Genomic DNA, 27,145 nt, shown 5'->3' with positions numbered 1-27,145 from the left:
TCGCTGACAGATGGATGCATGTCTTTATTTAGTTCATTCATTCCAAGTTCATCCCAAATCTTCACATCTCACCCTCCCACCATCAAAACAGATCCCATGTAACAACAGGGGGCCAAAAACAACAGGCTTGCCCACAATCTCCATCACCCCCCACCCCACAGAACACTGTGGGGACAATGGCACCTCGCTTGAAAGCCACAGGTTTCAAACACTTTTAGGGGCACAACTCTCTCAAACTGGAAACCACAAGCCACTAAGTAAAACAGGCTGTCAGGGAGTTTCAACCTGGGCAACATTTGGGGTACGTCCCTGGAGCCCCAAGTTCCCTCAGAGGAGGTGAAAACTCCTGCTTCAGAGTCCTTCTTTCTATCCAATCACTTAAAACGTTCCATAGAACGAAGAAAGAAAAAAGAACTCCCTTGTTCTTGAAATGCGCATACCAAGATTTCACACAACCAAAACTTCCACCTGTTGAAATAAACAGTCCACAAAATTAAGGCATTTGGGGGCAATTAGAGGGAAATAAAGCATTTATTAAAGTTACAATAAGCATATCAAAAATGTTCATTATGCTTTTGAAGGCTCTTAACTAGGCACAAGGGCAGAAACAGTCATGGTCCCGGCCACTGCAGGCAAACACGTGTTGATTACCAAAGCAGGAAGGGAAACAGAGGGCTGGTGGTGAGCATTCTCTTCAGCAGGTCCCCAGGCACCAGGCCCCCTCCAAGTCATGCCTCACATGCCCAACAGCAAAGAGAAGCAGTGGGAGCTGTGCAGACACTGCAGGGCAGGGCAGGGCACTGCCGGCTAAATTACAGCAGCAACTGTACACACGAAACAGCTTCTTCATAAACACCATTCTCAAACTGGATATATGCACATTCATACACTACCTAGTATATCTAAGAGATCTTGAAATCAAAGCAACATAAAAAAGAGAGATTCGTCTGCATTCCAGGCACTGAGCAATGAGATGTCAAGGCAACAGAAATCCCCCTCCTGCCCCCACTCACTTCTCCATCCCACTGTCTGCCGAGAATTTATAGTATTTATTCCACACATCACTGTGCACTTCAAAATCTGCACATTCCTCTCCATGGAATTCTCCTGGGATGTGAATCCCACCAACGTGCATCATGTATGCCTCTAAACTGTTTCATTCCACACTGAGAGATTCGGGTTTGGAGCGGAAGGAGGGGAGTGAGGCATAAGTGAGAAAGGAGGTCACATGGCCCAAACAGGTACTTCCAGGAGGCCAATCCCAGCAGGCGGGGATCCAGGCCCCTGGAGGCCAGGCCTGCTTGCCGAGTACAGACGGCCAGGTGAGGAGGCAGAAGCTGTAACCCCAGAGCCAGAAGACCCACACTAGTGTCATCATCAACATACAGGGGGGCCACAGGCTCCCAGGACCCAGGTCAAGGGGCAGTCCTCACCGAGAAGGCCACACCAGCTTCCTGTGAGTGTGTTCCATGGATCCAGGGGTGGCCAGAGGCCCATCACCACGGGTGTTTGCAGTTCCTAAAACCGCACGCAGCGATCTCCAAACTCGTTCTTGGCCATGAGCAGTGACAATGCTGCAGTGCTGTCTGCCGTGTACAGGCTGTTCAAGAACCCAAGAGGAATTTCTCACCAATACGTAAACACGCACCACAGCTAGACTGCGGTTCCCTGACTTTGGGAATTCAGAGACCGGCGAACTTAAGAAGAAATTCTGGGGCTGACAAACAGCAACCAACATTTTGTTTTGCAACCAAGAGCATTTCAAAAAGCAAAAATATTGCCCTCTACTTTTACCTTCATTACATAAAAGGAAATTTTATCATCCAAATAAGGAAGAAAATAACTTCAGAATAAAAAACAATCCTTTAAGTTGAACAAATGTGACTTCATCAATTATTTACCATGTTGTTCTCATACACCTCACCTGCATAGAGCGCTCTGTCCCCAGTGCTATGCTGTGGGCCACAAGGACTCTGGCCCATCGGGGTCCACAGTCCAGCCCGGATCTCCCAGGGTCACAGGTTCATCCAGCCCTATCACTACCTCAAATGCGTTTCCACTAAGAGGGACAAGTCACCAGGACAGCAGTTTACACGCACATGGAGACTGCTTGCATAACACATTGCTTCCCACCTGACCCCACAAAACCTGCCGGAAAGGCACAGCAGGAAGCCTTGTCCCTGTCTCAAGTGGAGCCGCCTCTGTGAACAGGGACTTGGCCAAGGCCGCACGGATGGCAGCAAAGCACAGGCCAAGCGTCTCTCTCAGGCAGGCTCTTCCTTGGCTTGGTCCTCTGTCTGCTGTATCCTCCTCTCTTTCTCTCAAGAACTTCTCATTTGAAGAATCAATTCATTGAAAAAGGAAAAAGAAAACTTACTAAAAACAATTGTTCCTTCTCTTTAAAATTACCTGTTTAACAAGTACATTTTAACTAAATTTTCAAATGTCAAAAGAAAACACCAAAAAAACAAGCATTGTTGCCTTAAACACTTCTCTGGAACAAGGCAGAATATAAATAAATAAATAAATAGCGCGAGTGATGCAGAGTCACAGAATGTGGGTGATATTGATGGGTTTATCTAAAACCCCTCACCCGGTACTGCAAAGCTGAATTCTCAGAGGTATCAACGTTGTCCCCCACCCCACCACGGCCCAGCCCAGCCCATCTGCTGACAGCAGCCAAGGCCCAGGACCCAGGACTGTTCCACAGCCAGCAGCTGCCCTGGCAGTGGTGACAGTCAGATGCTTCTGGGGTGCAACCAGGGACAACCTTCAGGCTCCTTCCCCCTGGCCCACTGAGCCCCCCTCCTAGCGAGGACTCCGGGCCAGCCAGGCAGCAGCCTCACTGAGGACCACGTTTCCCTGCACCGTGGGACTTGGGCACCCCAGAGCTTAGGATTTCCTAATCACCTAAATTTAGGTGATTTCCTAAAGTGCTTAGGTGGAAAGTGCTACTCTTCCTATTCTGTATCCTGTCCTTGCCAACGGAAGAAAAAGGGAGCTTTAGTGAAGGGAGTGTCACTAAAACCCAGGAAGAATGACCTTAGCTACCCACCCTGTTTTCAGATTCGTATTTGGCAGCTACGAAACAAGACACCAAACCTCCAAATTGTTTGGATTCTGAGAAAATTGGCAAAGGCTGGCTTGAACAGAGAGGAAGTTGAACATGTCCTCTGCAAATGAAAAGCTGAGACCCTAGACACCTGCAGGCCGGCCAGGACAAGCCACAGGCCAGGGAAGGGCCGTGAGAGGCCCCCTCCTCCAGCTCATTCTCTCCCCAGACACATCATTCCCTGGCCAGGTCTGGGTGAGGCTTCTCTGCAAGGGTCCATTTAGTCCATTCCTCCTAGAGAGACCAAGGCAGTGACCTGGTCCCTCCGAAACAGGCCCTGGGCTGTGCAAAGGAGCATGACGCCCACGCTGCCACATCTGGGTCCTTGCCTCTGTGCAGCCTGAAGGTCACACCAGCGCACTCATGCATGGAACTCCCACAAGGCAGCATTCCCAGGTGCCGCTTCCCAAAAGGTCCAAGAACTGAGCCACCTCCTGCACCAGGAAGGGCTGGGGAGGCCTCGTCCTTAACAGGCCCCTGCAGAAAGTACTCAGTAGAGCAGACGCAGAGCATGTCATGTGTCTACCACATGGCTCACCTCGAAAAAAGCCACCCTCCTCTCCTACACTGAGCCCAAAGGGTGGCAGGAAGAAGAGGCTCAAGGTGGGAGGAGCTACACAGTAAGCCCGTAAAGAGCCAGAGTGCAGGGAGCTAACCAGCCTCCCTGAAGGCCCCTATCAGCCCTACCAGGGTGATGAGCCACTGCCTACGACCTCCAGTGACAAGGCCCAGTCCACTGTGGTGGCTCCAACTTCCATATTATCATTCCTTAACTCCCTATAGCTCCTGCCCCAGCCACACCCCCATTTTTGTCCTAGTCCCACTTTGGTACCACAAAGAACACGCCTACCCCTTCTCCCGGGCTAAAGCCCCTGCAGCACCTGGCCCCGGCTGTCCTGGCCCTCCCCAGCCGCTCACCACCTGCGGTTCCTCTCCTAACTTGGGAAGACCCTCCTGGCATCAGCAGGACCCAATCCCAAGCTCCCCTGGGGAACAGCACACAGCCCACATTTACACAACCATCACAGCTTCTAACAGTGTCACCTCAGCTGAGGAAACACCTCCCGGATTGCATTTTCCCCTCTGAATCACCTGAGGACTGTTCTTCCCTTCGGAACTGCATCTGCACGTACACGGGTCAGCTGGGGTGACCCACACAGAGCCCATTTGTGACACGGGGTTGGGGGTATAGAATTCTATCCTCTGGCTGTAGAACGCAATAATGGCCAAACACTACCTGCCTGCTAAGACGCACAATGATGCTACTAAGTAAATAAAACGATATTCATTGTTAAATTTTTACAAATTGGATTTCTCTTATTACAGAAAATCTAAACACAGACTTGAAATCTGCTCCTTCCTAAATATATCTGAAGTCTAGAATCACCATGGATCCACACAATGGTCATCATGGGCTTCAAATGACGAAATGTGATTCACTGGCAACAGCAGCAACTTGGGAGGGCTCTGAGGCTGCAGCCACCAGCCCACCTGGCTGTGCAGCCCTGGGTGAGGGGAAGCCCCACCCACGCAGCCAAAGCTATCAGCAATGATAACCCCGGCCATCTCTCTCCCGGAAAAGACTTCTGACCTCACTGCTATCCCCTTGCGTAGATTCTAGAAGCAGCGACCAAGACAAAAGAGAGCAATCAACCAACCGCCAGATGTTCTGTCCACTGGACAGCATGCACCTGGAGGCTCAGAACCACCCAGAGGACTCGCCGCATTTTTCACTTTCTGGTATGTGTGGGGGATAGAAGACAGTGCCTCGGGCATTTTCCTCGCCTATTAGAACTGGCAGTGAATGCTGTTGGAACGGTCCTTGGTCCCAAGGAAGGCAGTCATTTCCTGGGGAGTTTGGTGTGGGCCTCCTAAAATCAATCACTGGAAGCTCCCTAAGGTGAAGTGGCAGAAAAATCGTGACACCTGATGAGAGGCACAGTAGGTATCGGAACAGGTGCCGTGCAGCCAGGAAACCACCCTTGAGTGAAGACACTCACTATGAGACCTCCACCGCAAAGAGAGAATACTGAAGTGGCAAGGAAGGAGCATGTATGACAAGTGCATGTGTCACCCCAGGAGCAGGGAAAACAAACCAGCAAGTTCATGAACTGCATTTCTGTCCTCTATTTTGCTTACAAAACTCCCTTTTCATTGAGATACTAGAAGGCTTTAATCGAACCATCAAATTGAGAAGTAGAAAAATAAAGAGAAGCACAGTTCCCGAAGTGCTAGGAGTCTTCCCTACAGGGAAATGAGTAGGCCTCCAACCTCACCCCTGCATGTACATATTCCATGGCCCGTTACATTAATATGCAACTGAAAATCCAGAACAGAGAACTTGGGAAAAACAATAATAACTTTAGTATGAGCCTCTCAGCTACAATGACCCAAAGACTGTTCAGCGGCCCAGGCACCTGCGGAGCAGTGACAGTCCACGAGGACATCTTCTGCAGCAACAGCCATCAGGAGACCACCAGCAGCACAGCACTCAGGGCTCGGTGTCCACCTCTCTGCAGATCGCCTTCTCCCTCGCTGGAATCAACCGCAGCACTTGAAGTCTACTCATGAAGTAGAAACTTCTTTATGGGGTCTGGCAGAGGCAGCGAAGGAATCAGATGAAGCCGGTATTTGCCAAGAGCTCTTCTCACAGCCACACGGCACAGACACAGCAAGGTTCTGGGAACACCTGGAGGCCGTAGGAAGAAAGAGAGGGATAGAGGAAGGTTCATTCTATCCCAGTTCTAGAGAGAAAAGGCAGCTGGGACTGGCAGCCAGAAGTGCACAAATGCTCATTACCAACTTCAAAATGCTCAGTGAAACACAAAGTGATGGCTTTTCCTGATGGATGAGGAGAGCAGGCCCCAGGGAGGAAGGTCTTATTATCTGCTCCTTCTGTCGGAGGAAGGAGCGAAACCTTTCCAGCCTCGTTAACCCAGGGCATCTGCTCCCTGGTTCACAACTCGACCATGTTTAATGCACTACAGAAAGAAATCAGAGTGGACCACTGAAGGCCCCAGCAGGTGCGGGCCGCGGACACCCAGCCTCTGTCAGCCTCTTCCCTTAGTCAATCCCTGAAGCTCCACCAGTGCCTGGGGAACACAGGCCGAGCAGTGCTTGAGGGGCACAGGCTGACGACTTTGCCCCCAATGAAAAGAGCACAGCCAAGTTCTGTCTCGATTAGCGAGGAAGCTGAGGAGTGGAACAGTCCTGAACGCAAGCTGCTTCTTCTATCACTATAGTTCCAAGCTGACCATTCATTAACTATTTGTGGGAAGGCTACACAGGAGCATGCTTTAATGAACTGGTTTAGGGAAATCCAGTAACAAAAATACAATGAATTTAAAGTCCTTTGAGAGGCAGGGAGAAGGAAGAGGTTATCAACTTGGATGTCTCAAGACCCAGACTGGGAGCGGTGGGAGGGGGTGACATGTGGGCAGGAGGTTAAAGACAACACATGAGGTCAATGTCTGAATCCCAGAGAGCCTCGGATAACAAGACCAAGCTACGGATCAATTCCGATCTCTAGTGCTATTGATGCATTAATCATTAACAAAATCTTTCTTCATAAATAAGCAGACTAGGAACTTCATTGTTACAAAACTTAGGCTTATCACACAATCCAAAGTAGCGATACTTGAGTGCAATTGAAGAAAGGAGAGTAAGGAACCCTAGAAAGCCCCACTTGCAATTTGTTTTAAGGGCTCATTTAAAAACCAGGCATAAAAGAAGTCACGTCTATAAGAATCTGGGGCCACAGGTCAGAGCAAAAGGATAAAGAGAATATAATTGCAGGCCAGGGCAGTGGCTTGTGCCTGTAATCCCAGCAGTTTGGGAGGCTGAGGCGGGCAGATCACTTGAGCCCAGGAGTTCAACACAAGCCTGGGCAACACAGCAAAACCTCGTATCTACCAAAAACACAACAATTAGCTGGGCATGGTGTGCGCCTACAGTCCCAGCTACTTGGGAGGCTGGGGTGGGAGGATCCCATGAGCCCAGGAGGTCATGGCTACATGGAGCCATGATTGCACCACTGCACTCCAGCCTGGGTGACAGAGCAAGACCCTGTCTCAAAAAAAAAAAAAAAAAAAAAGAGAGAGAGCATAATTCTAGGAGTTCTGACAACACACATGTACTTTTAGAGATTCCCTGGTATCAATTCTTGGTATTCAGGAATTTAAAAAGAGAAGATCAATCTGAACAACCACCTGGAAAACCGCAAGTGCTAACTGAAGATTTTGGCCAAGTGCTCAGTTGGAGGTTTTTGTTTTTTGTTTATTGCTACATCTTGATTCATTCAATCAACCCAGCCCACAAGTCAGAGCTGAACTCAAGCCACTTACTTCTGGCCTCTTTAAAGACCTGCAAGGCCTCAGGGTCCACCTTTCTTCTTCCTCTCGACTCTGGGCCCAGCGATTCCCACTTCACTAGATTCAGGTTGGCCCCAAATTCTACCAGCAGGCTCACGAAGGCTGCCTCACAGCCGTGACGCAGAACAGCATCCATGACGCACCCAGGGGAGCCCCTGTAGAATCCCTGTGTGTTGACAGGACCATTGCAGTTGAAGTCGGGGTTCGCTCCAGCCAGGAGGAGCAGCCGGAAGCACTGGAGGTTGTGGTAGGCTGCGCTGATGTACAAGGGGCAGACCACCAAGGAGGTGAGCCGCCGGGAGAATCGGGGCTGGACATCTGGAGTCAGGTGGTGGTTGACATCAACATCAGCCCCATACCTGCAGGGAAGAAAGGGAAAGTCAGACCGTGCAGGGGACTGACCACAGCCCACAGATCCCACAGATCCCACAGATCCCACAGCCACCCTGAGCAGAAGGCCTTGATTCAGTGACACCAGGCGCTATAGGAGACTCCACAGATCAGATAGCTTCATTACGTCCAGCAACATAAGGTAGCAGGAAAGAACTTGGAATCCCCGCACATAGAAAAAATCCTAAGGAAGTCCTTCAAACCTTTGAAGGTCCAATAATCCCAAGGCTATTTAAACTATTTCAGAGCAAAGAAAAAGAAGAGAGCCTTACAAATTCATCTGATGAAACTGGCACAATAACCCCAAAACCCGACAAAGGCCAAAGCATAAGAAAAACTACCAGCTAATTTCATTTAGGAGTATCAACTTTTAAATCTTCAATAAAATTTTAGCCGAAGAGAATCCTTAAGTATATTAAGAAAGCAATATACCATGACCTCATGGGAGTTATCCCAAGAATGCACAGGTAACTCCAATATTAGAAACTCTATTAATATAATCCATTGTAAAATGAGGCTGAGGGGAAAATCCTCTGATTATCTCTGCAGATGCAGAAAAAAAAAAAAAAGGTGGGCATATGACAAAACTCAAGAGCTATGCATGTTTAAAAATGCTCAATGAAACAGAAAATGATGGCTTTTCTTTAACATGATAAAACATACTCCCTCAGGCCAGAAGTCAGCATCTCATTTAACAGGGAAAGGCTAGACGCATTCTGGCCAAAGCTGGAGCAAGACAGACTCCTGCTTTCCAGCCTCCTATTGAACACTGGTGTTAAAGGTACCCTGTGCAATCAGGCAAGAGAAAGAAATTAAATGCATAAAGTTGGAAAATAAGAGGTAAAAATTTCCTATTTTCAGAGGATATAATGTGTCTGAAAAGCCCTAAATAATATGGAAAAACAACTAACAAGAAATGAAGAACTTTTTGAAGGCCGGGCGCGGTGGCTCACGCTTGTAATCCCAGCACTTTGGGAGGCCGAGGCGGGCGGATCAGAAGGTCAGGAGATCGAGACCACGGTGAAACCCCGTCTCTACTAAAAATACAAAAAATTAGCCGGGCGTGGTGGCGGGCGCCTGTAGTCCCAGCTACTCGGAGAGGCTGAGGCAGGAGAATGGCGTGAACCCGGGAGGCGGAGCTTGCAGTGAGCTGAGATTGCGCCACTGCACTCCAGCCTGGGTGACAGAGCAAGACTCCATCTCAAAAAAAAAAAAAAGAACTTTTTGAAGTAGCAGGTTGTCAAACCAATAGGCTTCATATAAAAAGTAGAAGGGAAAATTCCATTTATGATAGCAAAATAAATTTTACAATGACACATCTAAGCATAAACTTAATAATAAATGTCCAAAATGTGCATAACGAAAATGATAAACTACTATTTAAAGTCAACAAAAGTAGACCTAAGAGAATGGAAAGACATAGCACAGTACTGATTAAGACTCAACATCAAGAATATAATTCTCCCAAAATTTATTTTATAAATGAAAATGTCATTACTAGAACTAAATAAGTTGATCACAAACATAAATAAATAAAAATAGCATCCCTTGAGCTACATTAGTTGATATATGAAGTTCATCTGTAAGATCAAAGAAGATGAAAAAGTCAAGCAAGAAGGGGGTGGTGGGAGGCATCCACACCATAAGTGAAGTTTATTATAAAGGCTAAAAATAAAACTGTGGTATTGGTATGTGAACAAAATTGACAGAATGATGGAACTTTACAGAAAATCTCGAAATGGGCCAAATTGCATATAGAAATTTCATATATGATAAAGGCAGCATCTCAAACAAGGGAGAGTGTAGATGTTTTACTAAGTGTTTTTTGGGGTAACTGAACATCCATATGGAAAAAGGTAAAAGTATATCCATTCACCATAGCACATACCGGAATAAATTCCAAACTGACCATAACTTAAAACGTAAAATATGAAACCATGCAAAAACTAGAAAAAACCTCTAAGTAAAATTTGCCTAATTCTGACACAAAATCCACAAATAAAATGTTTTTAACATGAAAATTTTTAAAAGAAAAACTCTTGCATAGCATAAGCATGACAAAACAACATAAGCAAAAGTAAAACAAGCAATGAAAAATTGGGGAAAAATGTTACAAAGGGTTAATACCCTTAACATATAAAGAGCTTCTAAAAGAAAAAGATCAATAGCCCTACAGAAAAATTAGAGAGATGGGGCGGGGCGTGGTGGCTCACGCCTGTAATCCCAGCACTTTAGGAGGCCAAGGCGGGCGGATCATCTGAGGTCAGGAGTTCAAGACCAGCCTGGCCAACATGACGAAACCCCGTCTCTACTAAAAATACAAAAATTAGCCGGGTGTGGGTGTGCCTGTCATCCCAGCTACTCGGGAGGCTGAGGCAGGAGAACTGCTTCAACCCGGGAGGCGGAGGTTGCAGTGAGCTGAGATGGTGCTGCACTCCAGCCTGAGCAACAGAGCGAGACTTCATCTCAAAAAAAAAAAAAAAAATAGAGAGATGGACAGCTACAAATGGCTCTTAGCCACATGAAAAGACGCTCAGCCTCACTCGGAACAGAAATGCAAATTAAAACTATTCTGAGATATCACTTCTCACCTATCAGATTGGGAAAAATCCAAAAATTTATTGACCAGCCTTTTAGGAAACAGGAAATCTCATTCATTGAGCAATGAAAAGTGAACATTCTCCCCGTGGAGGGGGCAATCTGTCAATCGCTAGCAAAATTACATATGCATTTACCCTTTGACCCATCAATCACACTGCTCGGGATCTATTTCCAAAATACATCTGCAAAACTATGGAAAGATGTATGCACAAGGCAATTCATTACAGCACTATCCATAACAGCTGGAGACAGTAAACCACCCACGTGTCCACTAACAGGGGACTGGCTGAATGAACTGCAGCTCATCTGCACAACGCCGCCCTGTGCAGCTCTGAAAAGGAGTGAGGGGGTCGCTGTACACTGCTCCGGAACAGCCTCCGAGCACAGGAAGAGGGAGGGAAAGCAGCACAGTGAAAGTGTACAGTCCACCACTGTTTCTATGGGGGAGGAGGCTGCAGTGTGCTTATGGTAAACCATGGAACTTTTTAAATGGTTATCTACTGCGGAGGGAGAGAAAAGGATCAAGGAGACAAGGATACAAGCTAGATTTCCAAAAATTTATACCTTGGCCAAGCGCGGTGGCTCATGCCTGTAATCCTAACGCTTCAGGAGGCCAAGGCAGGCAGATCACTTGAGGCCAGGAGTTCAAGATCAGCCTGGCCAACATGGCAAAACCCAGTCTCTAATAAAAATACAAAAAAAAAAAAAAAAAAGTGAGCTGAGCGTCATAGCATACACCTGTAGTCCCAGCTACTTGGGAGGCTGAGGCATGAGAATCACTTGAATTCAGGAGGCGGAGGCTGCAGGGAGCCAAGATTGTGCCACTGCACCACAGCCTGGGCAACAAAGCGAGACTGTCTCAAAAAAAAAAAAAAAATTTATACCTTGTTTTATAATTTGACTTCAGAACCACATAAATTTTTTATGTTGTAAAACAAAATTAAGTAAAAAGCAATCCTTAAAAACTGAAAGCAGCAGGATGTAGTGGCTCATGTCTGTAATCCCAGCACTTTGGGAGGCCGAAGCAGGCAGATCATTGGAGATCAGGAGTTCGAGACCAGCCTGACCAACGTGGCAAAACCCCGTCTCTACTAAAAATACAAAAATTAGCTGAGCGTGGTGGCGGGAACCTGTAATCTCAGCTACTCAGGAGACTGAAGCAGGAGAATCGCTTGAACCCAGGGTACGGAGGTTGCAGTAAGCCGAGATCATGTCACTTCTCTAGCCTGGGCGACAGAGCGAGACTCCATCTCAAAAAAAAAAATTGAAAGCAAAAAGAAACACATGAACTCAATCAGGTATCCAGCTGGCGCTATGATGCGCTGCCCACTAGGACGTCTTTCTTTTCAGGCACACTAAACATCCAGACTCCCATGATTAGCACAGACCATTCCCAGCATTACGTTCACCTGGAAGGCCCTAGGCCAGGACACACAGCTTGTCGGCAGGGCAGCGTCACACAGCTCTCCACATGGGCATGCACACAGCCATGAGTGAGGTAACCCCTAGGCTGCCCCTCCTAATCCCCAGTGACAGCCAGATGGGAGGAAACAAATCTCACATAGGGCAGGTGCAGGAGCCACCTGACTTAGAAGCCTCATTCTCCACCAAAGCCAATCTCTAAATGACTCGATTTACTTTACTTGCCCTTGTCACTGTACTCAGAGATGACCAAATATATGGCTCTCTATCAGACGTTTAGGGTTCTTCCAGGCCAAGTGCAAACTACCAATCATTTTTACTCTGAACAGGGATCAGTCAATGAGGGGGCCCTGGCTCAGAGTCAGAGTCCTGACAAGGTGAGAAGGCCACCTGGCATGAGAGGTGAGAGCCCAAACAGGTCAGGAGCCATGTATGGGAAGAGGCAGCAAAAGGAGGCTGGCTGGTGCCACACAGGGGACAACACGGACAACACAGGCAGTATGTGGAGGGCAGGGGAACCGGGTTTCTCACTGGTGAAAGGAGAATAATAAATGCAGAAAGGAAGAAAACTAGGATGAACCTTGTGGTGTGAGCCTGGATTAAAGGTAGCCAGGTGAACTCCTGTCAATATATATAAAGAAATATAAACTGAGATGTGGAATGTACATACAACCTTAGCTTGGTCCAATAGGAGGGCATGAAAACAGTGATACCCCAAAAGCAACAGGCATTCCTAGTGTCCAAATGCAGGTTTCTGCACACCATTCTTCACTAAAAGAAACCAGGACTCCTTGGAGAAATGACTTATTCCAGGGCTGAGGCAGTCAAAGTGCAAGATGAGCCGAAAATATCTTGTTTCAGGACAAAGTGAGGAGCTGCTCATAGAATGATTAAGGACACGTCAAAAGGACAGAGATGGCTTGAAGCAGCTATCAGTAGCCACACTGAGACAATACGAATATCAAAACAAGTAACAATAATAATGAATTATAACTCATTGGATACTATCAGAAACCATGAGTCTACACTAACAAATAAATAAATGAACAAATTAAAAATCTGAGATGAACAGGACATATACATTGTTGTAAAGCACCTCTCCTCAAAATACTACTTACAAAGAGAAAAGGAATAGCTTTACGGGAGCGAAACATGGCAGGCACCACCTTAATCAAATAACGGAAGTGAGTATCGGCAGTAATGGACACACTGCGATCACATGCAGCCTGACAGGAGGGGAATGCGAACACAACCTCCCTTCCCGATTCCTGCCCAAAACGCATGACGTGACTCTGAGTCAACATGAGAGTCGGCACCTGTTTTCTCGAGCTTTTCGTCAGCCCACACAGTCCCGCAATGTCTCACAAGATTCGTCACCACCAAAGTATTTCATTTGTAATAGGAAAGGGAAATATGTGGGGAGCAGCGATGACGGGATGAGAACACGCAGGGTGCAGGGAGCACAGAACTGCGTCACCTTCCGTGCCGCAATCACAGCGCTCGCCAACAGGTAAGGCCAGCAACCACGCTTTCTAACCGTCTCCTCTGCACCATCCTGAGTGTCCAGAGAAATGTTCCCTTGGAACCAAAACTGCTGCTTTCAGGCAGCACAGGCCTGAGGACGAGCACATGGACCAACACGCTCACGTGACAATGAAGCTTCCACTACAAACACAAACATCCACTCTCCAAGACATTCTAGGAGTGACAGGGGAAGCATTCTAAAACACACAGAGCCAACAAGAAATTGATATTTCATTTCATACACCCAACCAATTAAGCAAAGGAAAACTAGATCTCAAGCAGTGAGGGTTTTTTTCTGCTTATTCTTAGGGAAAATCTTCCAAAACGTTTGTAATTTTGGGCAATATGACAATCTGGTATTAGCTGAGCTGTGGGAAAGACAGCCCTTCATCCACTCATAAAAATACACTGGATGAGATCCAGTTAATTTTAATCCTGAATATTTTCCAAATTCCTCTATTGCTTTTAATATCACTGGCAAGGAACCACTGGGAGAACTCAATAAATCAATTTAACTTTTTCACATACAGAAATACCACTCTGTACCTTTTTTCTAAAATATGAGCAATACATATCAAGGGAATTTACAAATAACAAAATGGAGGTGACTTACAGAGGGACAGAAAATTGCAACAGTGAAAGATGAGAGCCCTAAAGGGGAACTGGCACAGGGAAGGCAGAAGCTAAGTTATTTCCAGATAACATCACTGTTCTGTAACTTAACCATATCACTCTACTATCCAAAAGTCAATTATCTTGGAATTTAGAACATAGAAAACTTTTTAATAGAATAATATCTGTTCTTGGTACCACCTTGTAAAAGTAATGTCCTGTGCTCCAGTGAGGGAGTAAGATGTCTTAGTAACATTTTCGCAAGAAGGGCATCTATGGCCAGGCACGGTGGCTCACGCCCGTAATCCCAGCACTTTGGGAGACCGAGGTGGGCGGATCACAAGGTCAGGAGATCAAGACCATCCTGGCTAACATGGTGAAACCCTGTCTCAACTAAAAATACAAAAAATTAGCCAAGCATGGTGGCGGGTGCCTGTAGTCCTAGCTACTTGGGAGGCTGAGGCAGGAGAATGGTGTGAACCCTGGAGGCAGAGATTGCAGTGAGCCGAGATAGCGCCACTGCACTCCAGCCTGGATGACAGGGTGAGACTCCGTCTCGAAAAAAAAAAAAAAGAAGGGCATCTGTATATGTACTTCTCGGGCAGCCTATAGGTAACTCAAAGCAGTTGTGCATCATGAATTGACTGAAATCCCCAAAGGGATTTCTGGAACCAACATGGAATTTCACTGATTGACCCTACTCAAAAGCATTTCCAAATTAATAGCTTACATTCTCCAAGGTGCAAAGACATGGGACTGAGGTGGCTTAATCAGGTTAGAAATCCTTAAAAGAGGGAAGAAGCCCCGCAGCTTTATCACCCTCTAACATAACAACCTTACCACTCTCATTTCTTTATCCTCCCAAAAGCCAATTGTGTAGCTATTTAATTTATAAAACCCTTCAACAGGAAAAAACATATTCTCAGTACCTAATTTAAAGACCATATTCTGTGCTGGGTAAAGGGAATCCCAGGTCCCTGCTCATCAGAGCCACCCTGGCTGCAGCCTGTAACAACAGAACCCTTACCTAATCCTTTTCAATACGGAAAAATTTCCCTGAGAACCAGCTACCTAAACTGCACCCTGTCCAAACGCAGAGCAATTTGGTCTCCAGAGTAAGAGAGGGAAAAAAAGCATCTTTGCTGGAAAGAAGTCACTAGAAACATGAAAAATAAAAACAATCTGGTTCAAAAAGAAAAAAAAAAAAAGGCAACCATTAGTATGATTAAAATAAGACTGTAGGCCAGGCGCTGTGGCTCACGCCTGTAATACCAGCACTTTGGGAGGCTGAGGTGGGTGGATCACAAGGTCAGAAGATCGAGACCATCCTGGCTGACACGGTGAAACCCCATCTCTACCAAAAATACAAAAATTAGCCGGCCATGGTGGCGGGCACCTGTAGTCCCAGCTACTCAGGAGGCTGAGGAAGGAGAACTGCTTGAACCCAGGAGGTGGAGGTTGCAGTGAGCCAAGATCGCACCACTGCACTCCAGCCTGGGCAACACAGCAAGACTCTGTCTCAAAAAAAAAATAAAATAAAATAAGACTGTAAACCTAGTACAATGGAAGAGGAAAGCAAAAAAAAAAAAAACATGTAAGAAAAGATATCAAATGGAAATAGTAACAAAACAGAAAGATAACAGAAACAGACTCTAACATCAGCTATAGCAATAATGTTCACTGTATTAAAAAGCAAAAACTCCTAGACGAATAGTTCTACACAAGCACAAATAGAACTACTGAAACTCCCTAAGATTAAAACTAAATATTACATAATGCCATGTAAATGGGCCTTAACTAAAACTAATAGTGCTCGCGTTTTGATAGAGCATAATACGTAAGCAGGAGCTTTTATGAGCTCAATTAGCATCAAAATTTTCAAAGCAAAACCTATTCAAAGTACAAGGGGAAAAAATGGCAAAATCACAAACGTGATCAGAGACTAACAGAATTCTTTAAATTTCTGGCAGATCCAATGACAAAAATGTAAAAAAAAAAAAAAAGAGAGAGAGAGAGAGCGCTAACCTAACAAAGTATAATATGTAAACAAAACACCCATGGTCATGTACTTGTTTCAAGCATTCACAACAATGTAGTCTGACATTAAAAAATAGTAAGAAGCCAGCATTGTGGTGCACATCTGTAGTGTCAGCTACTAAGGAAGCTAAGGCAGGAGGGTCACTTGAGCCCAGGAGTTTGAGGCTGCAGTGAGCTATGATCACACCACAGCACTCAAGCCTGGGCAACAAAGTAAGACCCCATCTCAAAAACTAAACAAAAATAATAATAATAATAATTTTTTTTACTTCAAAGAATCCCCAAAGTGAAAACTATATGGTCCATATTATCTGAGCATAACACAACAAAAAGCATTATTAAAACCTTATCTTCCATAACTCTAAGAACAAAGAGAAAATCCACTTCAGTTAGAGATATTTAAATAATAACGAAAAAGCTTAGAGAGGATGGTCAAAACTGTAGTAAAAGGTAAATTAACGTTCGAAGTTTGCATTCTTGAGAAAAAATGAATAAGCAATCAACTCAAAAGGGAAAAAAAACTAAAAATTAGAAAAAGATAAAAGTAGATGTAAAGGAAGAGGTAAGCCGAAAAACAAAGAGACCTGATAAAGCCAAGAGGCAGCTCTTTACAAAGGCCAGCAAAACAGGCGAGTCATCTAAAGAGCCGAATTCTAAAGACAGAAAAACTGCAAATACAGAGAAGAAAAATAAAGTGGCTGCAGGAGCCAGGCGAGCTCCGCAGTACTGGCCTGATGAGGGCCTTCAGGATGTCGGCCCGGCCCACGCGAGAGGCATGGTAGACGGGGGTGCTGCGATGGTGCCGGCTTCCGTTGGGGTCTGCGCCAGCTTCGAGAAGGATCTGGGTACTCTCTAGGTGCCCGTTCACCACAGCCACATACAGGGCCGTCTGTCCTTTTACGTCCACCAGATCCACCTCGGCCCCCTTCCGGATGAGGAAGTCCACACAGTTCCCATGGCCTGCAGTGGCCGCGATTCGCAATGGTGTGCAGGGGAGCCAGCCACAGCACCAGACAGACTTCTCGTTGATGCGGCTGCAGGAGGAACACAAGGAGGCTCATGAGAGGCAGCCGCAGGACAGGGACGGGCTGCACTGCCCCCCTCACCCTGGCAGCATGGACACGGTCCCCCTCTGGTTAATAACGCCTCCACCTGGGCTCTGCCTTCTAAAATGCTCTCACACCTTTCCCCTGCGGGACCTGGGCATGGCAGGGCAGGCATTATGAGCCCCATTCCAGAGACAGGAAACTCAAGGCACCTGCAGAATGATCAGCACCAAAACTAAGATCTCTAGTTCTTAGATTTCCTGACTGCCGTCCGAAGTGCCTTCCTCTACAAAGGTGGGAAGGGTCTGCCTGGGAGGCAGTGCCGAATAAACAGCGCACTCGCCCGGGAGTCTGGGTAAGAGCCCCTAGGCTGCTCTTCCCCAGTTACCATCTGTGAAGGCTTGACGCCGGGCCTCTCTAGGCCTCAGCATCCTCACGGTGACTATGTAGGCCCCCAACCTCTAACACTGCACAAATGATGGCCTGAAGGAATCACTAAGGTGGCATGGGGGCTACACCCCTGGCCCAGAGCGGCAGAGGAACCTGTCCAGACTCAGCTCTCGGCAGATGTCACAATCAGACTGCAACTACCTGCCCCACCCACCGACCCAGCAAGGCAGCGACCGCAACGGGTTCACAGCGAGCTCCCAGTGTCACTAAGAACAAAGCTCAGGGGCCCAGAGCACCAAACCAGGGCCCAGGAACACGCAGCGGAAGCAGCTCCCAAGCCAGCCCTCGGGGCTCCTCCGCCAGCTGTGCCTAGGCTCTGACTGCCCAGGAAAGTCGAGGAGCACTCCAGGAACTCATCACCAAAGAAGTAAATAGCAATGAGAAAATGTAAAGAACCAGAGATGCCCTGAGCCTGAGTAAAAGGAGGAGGAGAAACAGTGCTGGGAAATACGATATGGAAAGACGGGCTGAGACCTCACCGAACTCTATTTCATTCTGTTACATCTGCAAGTTGAATTAAGGTTTTCTTTGGGCTTGAGTCACCCACTTTAAATATCTGTGCGTAATCCATCTGTCTTCCTATGACAGTCCTTTCTGGTATTTTTCTTTTAAATACTGATATCTGTTCTGATGAAATACTGCTAAGACACTAGAAGGAAATGAAGAAATACATTCCTGTACTATTAGAAATCCTTTTCTTGGGAACTATGCAAAGAAAAGTTGTGGCATCTTGGCACGAACACGTAGGCATTGCTGCTACCATCGCACTGGCATTTGGGTCCTGAAGGGAAAGCAGAAACACAACAGCAGCATGGATAGTTCCTGGCTGCCGCTGAGTTTAAGCTCTAGCTGGGACTGCAACCTTAGACCCGCAGAACAATCAGAGAACACTCCACAGAGCAGGCAAACTGTGCTCCCCCAGGCGTCCTGAGCAGGGAGAGGGAAGGGCAAGCATCACTTGCTGTGAAGGAAGGGCTGGAGCCATTTTGTGGGGACAGGCAGAGTTTGGCAAGGCCAGGACAGGGGACCACTGATGAGGGGAACAGAAAGGAGAAGCCTGATGAGGTAAACAGGCCTAAGGCTGAGGCCCAGGTCCCGGGGGCAGATGACTGAGGGCCTGAGAAGCTAGAGGAAGGGGCACTAGGGAAGGTGGTGACGCAGGGTGAATGTACAGAAGCGGCTGCAATCAAGAGCCACGAGAAACGCAAGATGGGGCGGGGCCGCCACTGAAGAGGGAAACAGTGGTACCTTCAGGAGTGACATCAGGAGGCTGAGGCCCACAGAAGGCCAGAAGTTGCCAGAAAACACTAAGGTCAATGGCAGAGCAGGACCTGAACTCAGGTCTCCCTGCCCACACTGTCTGGCTGTCTCCTACAACTCTGACCATGCTGCCTCAGTCTCCTTTATCCCCGTCCTCTAAAGCTGGAACACATTCCTCCCAACATCAAGGTCTTCATCTGCACACGGACTGTGGGGCTCAGCTTCATGCAGACCTTCAGGACCCGAGTACCCGGACCAGCCCCGGGCAGCGCCGCTCACCTCCGGTAGCTCTCCTCTTGCAACAGGCTCCTGAGGGTCTGGAGGTCCCCGACGTAGGCTGCATCATGGAGCCTCGTGTCCTCACAGTGCTCCAGCGGATGATCACAAAATTGCTCCCTCAGCCACTCCTTCAGATTACGACCTGCACTGAAGAGAGGGGCTCCTGTTAGCTCAGGGAGGCCCTGCCAAGACTAACCAAAAGGAGGTGCCATCTGCAGCGAGCCTCCCCTCTCCCAGCCACGGGGCACCTTCAAACGCTCAAGAAATAAATCACAAGCTGGGCATGGTGGCACGCCTATAATCCCAGCTACTCAGGAGGCTGAGGAAGGAGGATCACTTGAGGCCAGGAGTTCAAGACCAGCCTGGGCAACACAGCAAGACCCTGTCTGTAAAAACAAAAGAAATAAATCACAGAAAGCAGTAGAAACCTTCCCTTATTAAAGTAGCACACTCCTGACACCAACGCTGACAAGAATAATTTTTTACAAGTTTATGGGGCCCAGGAACTATAAGCCAGACCTACTGAAGAATAAAGAAGCAAGATCCTAAAGAAAATATCAGCAGATTGAATCAATATTGTGTCAAAGAATCCACTGATAAGCCAAACCTGAAGAATACGGATGCAACATCCTAAAGAAAATATCAGCAGATTGAGCTGGGCGAGGTGGCTCACGCCTGTAATCCCAGAACTTTGAGAGGCCCAGGCGGGCAGATCACAAGGTCAAGAGATCAAAACCATCCTGGCCAACATGGTGAAACCCCATCTCTACTGAAAATACAAAAAATTAGCTGGGCGTGGTGCCGCACACCTGTACTCCCAGCTACTCGGGAGGCTGAGGCAGGAGAATTGCTTGAACCCGGAGGCAGATGTTGCAGTAAGCCAAGACTGTGCCACTGCACTCCAGAGCCTGGCGACAGAGTGAGACTCGGTCTCAAAAAAAAAAAAAAAGAAAGAAAGAAAATATCAGCAGATTGAATCAATATTGTATCAAAGAATCTAGCAAATATCTTAGTACTGGCATTTGGGAATATCTTAATACTGGGAAACTATGAAGGAGAATATAGTCATCTCCTTCACTACAAAAAAAACATACGGCAAAATCCAACAACTGAGCAAATGCTGCTATCTGCTACACAGATGACTACCTACCACGCTGCCCCGGGCAATGGCCACAGGGAGGCCTGCCTAAGAAACTCTCAGACAGGTGCACTTGACCATAGAGAAGTCCCACCTCAATAAAAACAAAGGTTAAAAATACATGCACATAAATATAAATCCAGCCCATTTAATGAAGACTATAAAACTCAAAGACAACACAAAAGAACAGAATAAGCAGAAAAAACACCAAGTACTTGGATTAAAACATTCAACATTCAAGGAATTTTAAATAAAGTGCGAACCATTTCTTTGGGGTTTTGTTATCAGATGTCACAAAAAATATTCTAAAGTTTATTTTAAAATATAAGGGAGAAGAACTTTTTTGGTTTTTAGTAAGTGTACAGAGAAAAGACCTACCCTACTAGGTAACAGAACACTCATCAGAATAAAAAAGAAAATCAAACCATCAGCTGCCCAGAAAGATCTCAGTATAAACAACGTAATACAGGCAGCCTTCATTTCACTGCATTTCACCTTATCAAGCTTCACAGGTAGTTGTGTTTTTTTACAAATTGAAGGTTTGTGGCAACCCTGTGCTGAGCAAGTCTTTTGGAGCTATTTGTCCAACAGGATGTATCTATTTTGTGTCTTCTGGGTCACAATCTGGTAATTCTTGTAATATTTCAAACTTTTTCATTATTATTTTATCTGTTACGGTGATGAGTGATTTGTGATGTTACTATTGTAATTGTTTTGGGGTGCACAAACTGTGCCATATGAGACAATGAACTTAATCCATCAACGTGGTCTGTGTTCTGACTGCTCCACCAACCAGCTGCTCCCACTCTCTCCTCAGGCCTCCCTGTTCCCCAGACACAATATTGAAATTAGGCTAATTAATAACCCTACAACGGCTTCTAAGTGTTTAAGTTAAAGAAACAGTCACACATCTCTCACTTTAAGTTAAAAGCAGGAAATAATTAATTTTAATGAGAAAGGCATGTGGAAAGCTGAGGAAGGTTCAAAGATAGGCCTCTTGTGCCAAACAGCCAAGTTGTGAATGCAAAGGAAAAAGAGCTTGAGGGAAATTAAAAGTGCTGTAAACACACAATTGATAAGAAAGCAGAACAATCTTATTGCTGATATAGAGGAAATCTGAGTAGTCTGGAGATACGATCAAACCAGCCACAACATTCCCTTAGGCCAAAGCCTAATCCAGAGCAGGGCCCTAACTCTCTCCAATTCTCTGAAGCCTGAGAGAGCTGAGGAAGGTGCAGAAGCAAAGTGTGAAGGTAGCAGAAGTTGGTTCGCGAGGTTTAAAGCCATCTCCATCACACAAAAGTACAAAGTGAAGCAACAAGTACTGATGTGGATGCTGCAGCAAATTATCCAGAAGACATGGCTAAGATAATTGATGAAGGTGGCTATACTAAACAACAGATTTTCAATGTAGAAGAAACAGCCTTCTATTGGAAAAAAGGATGCCATCTAGGACTTTCATAGCTAGAGAGGAGAAGTCAATGCCTAGCGTCAAAGCTTTAAAGGACAAGCTGACTCTCGTTAGAGGCTAACGCAGCTGGTGACTTTAAGTGGAAGTCAATGTTCATTCACCATTCCAAAACTCCTGCCTGTGCACTATAAATGGATCAACAAGGCCCAGGTGGCAGCACATCTGTTCACAGCATGGTTAGTGAATATTTTCAGCCCACTGTTGAGACCTACTGCTCAGAAGATTCCTTTCAAAATAGTACTGCTCGCTGACAATGCACCTGGTCACCCAAGAGCTCTCATGGAGATGTACAAGATTCATGCTGTTTTCATGCCTGCGAATACAGCCATTCCACAGCCAATGGATCAAGGAGTCATTCTTTCACGTGTTATCATCATTTAATACATTTTGTCAGGCTATTGCTGCCATAGGTAGTGGTTCCTCTGATGGATCTGGGCAAAAATGAACTGAAGGCCTTCTGGAAAGGATTCACCAATCTAGATGTCATTTAGAACATTTGTGATTCATGGGAGGAGGTCAAAATATCAAAAGGAGTTTGAAAGAAGTTGATTCCAACCCTCATGGACGACTTCGAGGGGCTCAAGACTTAAATGGAGGAAGTAACTGCAGATGCGGTGGAAATCACAAGAGAACTAGAATTACAGCCTGAAGATGTGACTGAACTGCTGCAATCTCATGATCAAACTTGAATGGATGAGCAAAGAAAGCAGTTTCTTGAGATGAAATCCACTCCTGGTGAAGATGCTGTGAACACTGTCATAACGACAACAAAGGATTTAGAAGGCCACATACACTTAGTTGATAAAGCAGCAGCAGGGTTAGAGAAGACTGACTCCAATTTTTAAAGAAGCGCTACTGTGGGTAAAATGCCATCACACAACATCTCATGCTACAGAGAAATCTCATCAAAGGAAGAGCCAGACAATATGGCAAACTTCATTGTCATCTAAGAATTACCATAGCCCCCGATAAGTCAGGAGCCATCAATACTGGAGCAGGACCCTCCACCAGCAAAGACTGTGACTCACTGAAAGCTCAGATGATGGTTAGCATTTTTCAGCAATAAAGTATTTTTATATTAAAATGTGTACATTTTTAGACATAATGGTATTATTGTACTCGTTTTTTTGTTTTTGAGATGGTCTGTGGCCCAGACTGGAGTGCAGTGGCGTGATCTCAGCTCACTGCAAGATCCGCCTCCTGGGTTCACATCATTCTCCTGCCTCAGCCTCCCGAGTAGCAGGGACTACAGGCGCCCACCACACCCGGCTAATTTTTTTTGTGTGTATTTTTAGTAGAGACGGGGTTTCACCATGTTAGCCAGGATGATCTCGATCTCCTGACCTCGTGATCTGCCTGCCTCGGCCTCCCAAAGTGCTGGGATTACAGCCGTGAGCCATGGCGCCTGGCCTATTACACTCTTAATAGACCATAGTATCATGTAAACATAACTTATATATGCACTGGGAAACCAAAAATTTCATGTGACTTGGTTTACTGCAGTATTCACTTTATTACAGTGTTCTGGAACTGAACACACACTATCCCCAAGGTATGCCTGAATGTGATAAACCGGCATCACAATCAGCGAGAATGGAAAAGAGTATTCAACATATGGCATTTGTACTGTTAGATACTTATTAGGAAGTAATTGAGTTACCTCACATCATAACCCAAATAAACTCCTGAAGATTTAAGAGTTTTGTAAAAATAGTTACACAGATTCATGTATAAGTAAAGAGCAAAAACTCAGACTGCTTGGATTCCAGTCCCTGCTCTGCCATGCTGTCCTGGTGTGAGACCAGACAGGCAGGTATAAAGCACCCGCTCCCTAAGGGGGCTCTTTCCAGATGCTGATATTGTTTTTCATATTAAAATTAATCTCTTTTGAGTACTACTGTACATGAGACTCAACCACAGGTAAAATGCGGGTCGTGAGTAAGTGTCTGGGCTCTGCAGGGTTTGACAGTCCATCGAGTTGCTCATGCTGACCCCACAAGCAGACCCACCGCAGATCAACACGCCGGCATGAACAGCTCTTTAAGCCACCATCGCAGTCTTCCTTCAGTAACTATCCTCCCCTGTAATTACTCCACAGTTGCGGTTACTATAGGGTGAAAAAGTTCAAAGTTGGAGTGGGAAAGATTCAGGTGTAGGGCAATAACCAACAGGTAAATGGCGGCCACAGGACTTTTGCTGAGCCCTCTTCTGGGCCCCCTCTGCTGGCCTCTTGTGCTATCCATTCCTGGCCCTGCTCAGAATAGACTCAGAATCTTTCCCCAGCTCCAGATTCAAAAGCAACTTCAAGTTTGTGTTTTGCTGATCAACTACTCCAATGACAACACAACTGCCCCTGGATAGCACTTAAGCTTCAACTGAAAATCTGTTGCCCCTCTACCCGAGGCCGAAACACACTGAATAACAAAACAGCAGTGCATGAGGATATAAAAAGGAGCCCTCAGCCGAGTGTGGTGGCTGCCGCCTGTAATCCCAAGCACTTTGGGAGGCAGAGGCAGGCAGATCACCTGAGGTCTAGAGTTTGGTATCAGCCTGGCCAATATGGTGAAATTCCATCTCTACTAAAATACAAAAATTAGCCAGGCATGATGGCCAGCACCTGTAATCCCAGCTACTAGGGAGGCTGAGGCCGGAGAATCGCTTTAACCCGGGAGGCGGAGGCTGCAGTGGGCCGAGATCACGCCACCGCACTCCACCCTGGGCAACAACAGCGAAACTCTGTCTCAAAAAAAAAGGAGACCTGTGCAGCCGACAAAGCCAGTGTTTATTCCCCAGGACTCCTCTTTATACTGGGAAGTAGCTGTTGGTCCTCTTTTTCCCACGGAACACCTATCATTCCGTCTCTCACTCTCACATGAGATGACATCCTAGACCCTAAGGTCCTGGCTGTCTCTGAAGTCAAAGTCAACGCCAACCAAAGCCCAGGATGGTAGATGCTTTGTCTGGCTTGTTCTTCTGGTCGCTGCAGTATCCTCCGCTGGGTCTAGCCAACAGCAGGTCTTCAATACAAGTCTGTTAAATGATTGGAAGGAGGTGCAGAGGGAGGGATGAATGGAAAAGCCTATCTGCACCAGTCTCCAAGTCAATCTTTCGAGATTTTTAAGAAATGTATTGGTTTATTACTAAGAAGGAGAGGAACCCCTCCAAAGACAAATATAGGCATGTAAAGAAAGCCCAGAACACAGGAAACTATTGGCGCGAATGGCAAGCTCAGAAATCCGGCAAGAAGGAACTCCCACCACACCACCAGGAAACGGGAACCCGTCCTGACCGCTTCCTTCACATCTGCGTGGTAGGGACACTTCAAGGTAGAGACCCGAAGTAGGATAGTTATTTTGGAAGGTGGGTGAGAGCCTTTCTATCTGCCTCCTTTGCTGGTGGGCCAAAGGCCCCTGGACATGTTGTGTCACTGACGAGCTCGCTGGAGACGGCGTCCCCGTTGTCCCTGGTCTGTGTCTGTGGTGGGTGGGAAGGCTGCCCCGCTGTATCACCGGACACGCCGTAGGCGGCAGAATGGTGGAAAACTGCCTGCCCTCCCTAGGGCTACCCTCTGGCTGGCTTTCCTGATCCGTGCGCTCAGAGCTGGAAGGTGGCCCACGTCCTACTTTTGCGGTTGGGTCATATCAAATCTGTATCGGCTAACGGAAAGGAAGTTACGAACAAGTTCCACTGGAAAGAAAATCTAGCGCGGGGACTGCACTCGAGGCCGAGGAGCAGGCAGCGCGTCCGTGGTGGGGTCGCCCAGCACTGCGAGCCGCGCTGAACCCGACCCCCGGCCTGCGGGGCGCGGTTCCCTGGCTGCCCCGTGGACCCGGCCAGCCCGGGACGAGGACGCAGGAGCCAGCCCTCCGCCATCCCCACACGCCCCACGGCCCAGCGGCCGCGCGCACGTTACCTGCGGAGCCCGGCCCTGCCCTCCCGTCTGGGCTGCCGCCCTCCGCCATGGATGCTTCGGCCTCCGCGGCCTCCCCGGGCCCGCGCGCGCCCCTCGAGCAGGAAGCAGAACGGCCTGCGACCACTTCCGGCGCCGAGGGTGAGGGGGCGCGTCGGGGTCGCGGCTTCCGGCGGGCGCGCGCCGGCCTCACTGGTTTCCGGGGCCGCGCAGGGGCCGCGCCTCCACTTCCGGCCTCGCTGCCTGGCCGGGTGCTGGCTGGCCCCTTTGTCCGGCGAGAACTTCGCGAGTAACCGACTCTCGGGATGCCGGCCGCGCTGTGGTTTCCTCACAGAAGAAGCCAAGGAGTCGGAAAGCGTGTTGCCTGAGGCAGCAGCCTGGGAATTTCGGTCGGGCGGGCCGTCCCCACCCCCTTGGACGGGGCGTGGCTTCTGCCAGATGTGGGCGGGGCCCAGAGGGCCGTGGCGGGCGGGATCCGGGCCTCGGCCGGGCTGGCTTGATCCCCGCGGGTACCCCCACTGGCCACGAGCAGCCCCGGGAGGGTGGATTCGGAGGCGCGGGGACTGGTGAGGGCCCACTGCAGGGCTGAGCGTCGCAGCGTGCTGTGGTTTTAGATGAATGCTCCCCCAAATGCCTTCCATGAAGCCCGCAATCAGCTCCGTAACTGATGACAGCCAGTGGCTGACGCGAAGTTCATTGAATAAATGAATGCATTCGTGAACAAACGAGTAACATTTCTTGCACACTCCCAACTTCAAATATCGCAGCGTCATCCCACCATGAGTATTGGTGTTCGTCCTTCAGCACGGATTCCCTTGGCTCCTCCCATTCTCCCCTGCTGAGTTTAACAGCGGGGCCTCATGCAGGCGGAGGATTTGTACACAGCACAGCAGGAGGCTGATGAGGGAGTCCGGGGACCCCAGCAGTCGTGGGCGTGAGCTGCTGGCCCATCCGTGTGTACAACATTCCGGACTGGAGTAAGGGAAGCCGCAGGCACAGCCCCGCGAGTGTCCCTGCTGGGGCTGGCCTTGGGTGGCCCAGATGCACCGGGTGGGCCCACTGGGGGCAGACTTGGCAGGCCCTGTGGGGGGTGGAGGCGGGAGTGGGGGTACTTCCTACAGTGGTGTTTGGTCTTGATAACAGCAGAGAGCACCAGTGGCATGAGGGACAGGTGACTCCGATGATGACGCTGCTAGGCCAGGAGCCAGGGGTGTGCCCAGCCCCTGGCTCCACCACAGCTGCACATCCCGAACTCTTGGAGCTTCAGCAACTCCGAAACTTGAAGCCGACTCACGTGTTGTTGGATGGACGAATGGATAAACGAAGTGCCGTCCATCCATACAATGGAATAGTACTCAGCCTTAGAAAGGAAATGCCGTCCATCCATACAGTAGAATCTTACTCAGCCTTAGAAAGGATGGGAATCTTGACACACGTCACAACACGGATGACCTTGAAGACGTTATGTTGAGTGAGATAAGCCAGTCACAAAAAGACAAATACAGTACTGTGTGATTCCAATT

General features: G+C 47.7%; 1 protein-coding gene across 6 annotated transcripts; it reads right to left on the bottom strand.

Annotated features, from left to right (window-relative positions):
- On the bottom strand, positions 1-26,871 carry ASB1 (ankyrin repeat and SOCS box containing 1). Of its 6 annotated transcripts, none has more exons than XM_063645808.1 (5): positions 25,626-26,862; positions 19,104-19,250; positions 16,800-17,102; positions 7,456-7,841; positions 1-5,801 (listed from the first exon to the last, which is right to left on the bottom strand). In XM_063645808.1, exons 1-5 carry the CDS (start codon positions 26,393-26,395, stop codon positions 5,674-5,676), a joined length of 1,734 nt encoding a protein of 577 aa, XP_063501878.1. In that variant the 5' UTR covers positions 26,396-26,862; the 3' UTR covers positions 1-5,673. The 6 variants fall into 6 exon arrangements, 4 of the variants coding, with proteins under 4 accessions (XP_063501878.1, XP_055147115.1, XP_063501879.1 ...); XM_055291140.2 differs by having other exon boundaries at positions 19,104-19,245; positions 25,626-26,035; XM_063645809.1 differs by lacking the exon at positions 16,800-17,102 and having other exon boundaries at positions 25,626-26,870.
- Between the last annotated feature and the right edge of the window lie 274 nt (positions 26,872-27,145).

The sequence above is a fragment of the Symphalangus syndactylus genome, chromosome 8 (assembly GCF_028878055.3).
Source record: "Symphalangus syndactylus isolate Jambi chromosome 8, NHGRI_mSymSyn1-v2.1_pri, whole genome shotgun sequence".
NCBI lineage: Eukaryota > Metazoa > Chordata > Mammalia > Primates > Hylobatidae > Symphalangus > Symphalangus syndactylus.
The sequence above is the reverse complement of the archived record's forward strand: the minus strand, read 5'-3'. Positions and strand labels throughout refer to the sequence as shown.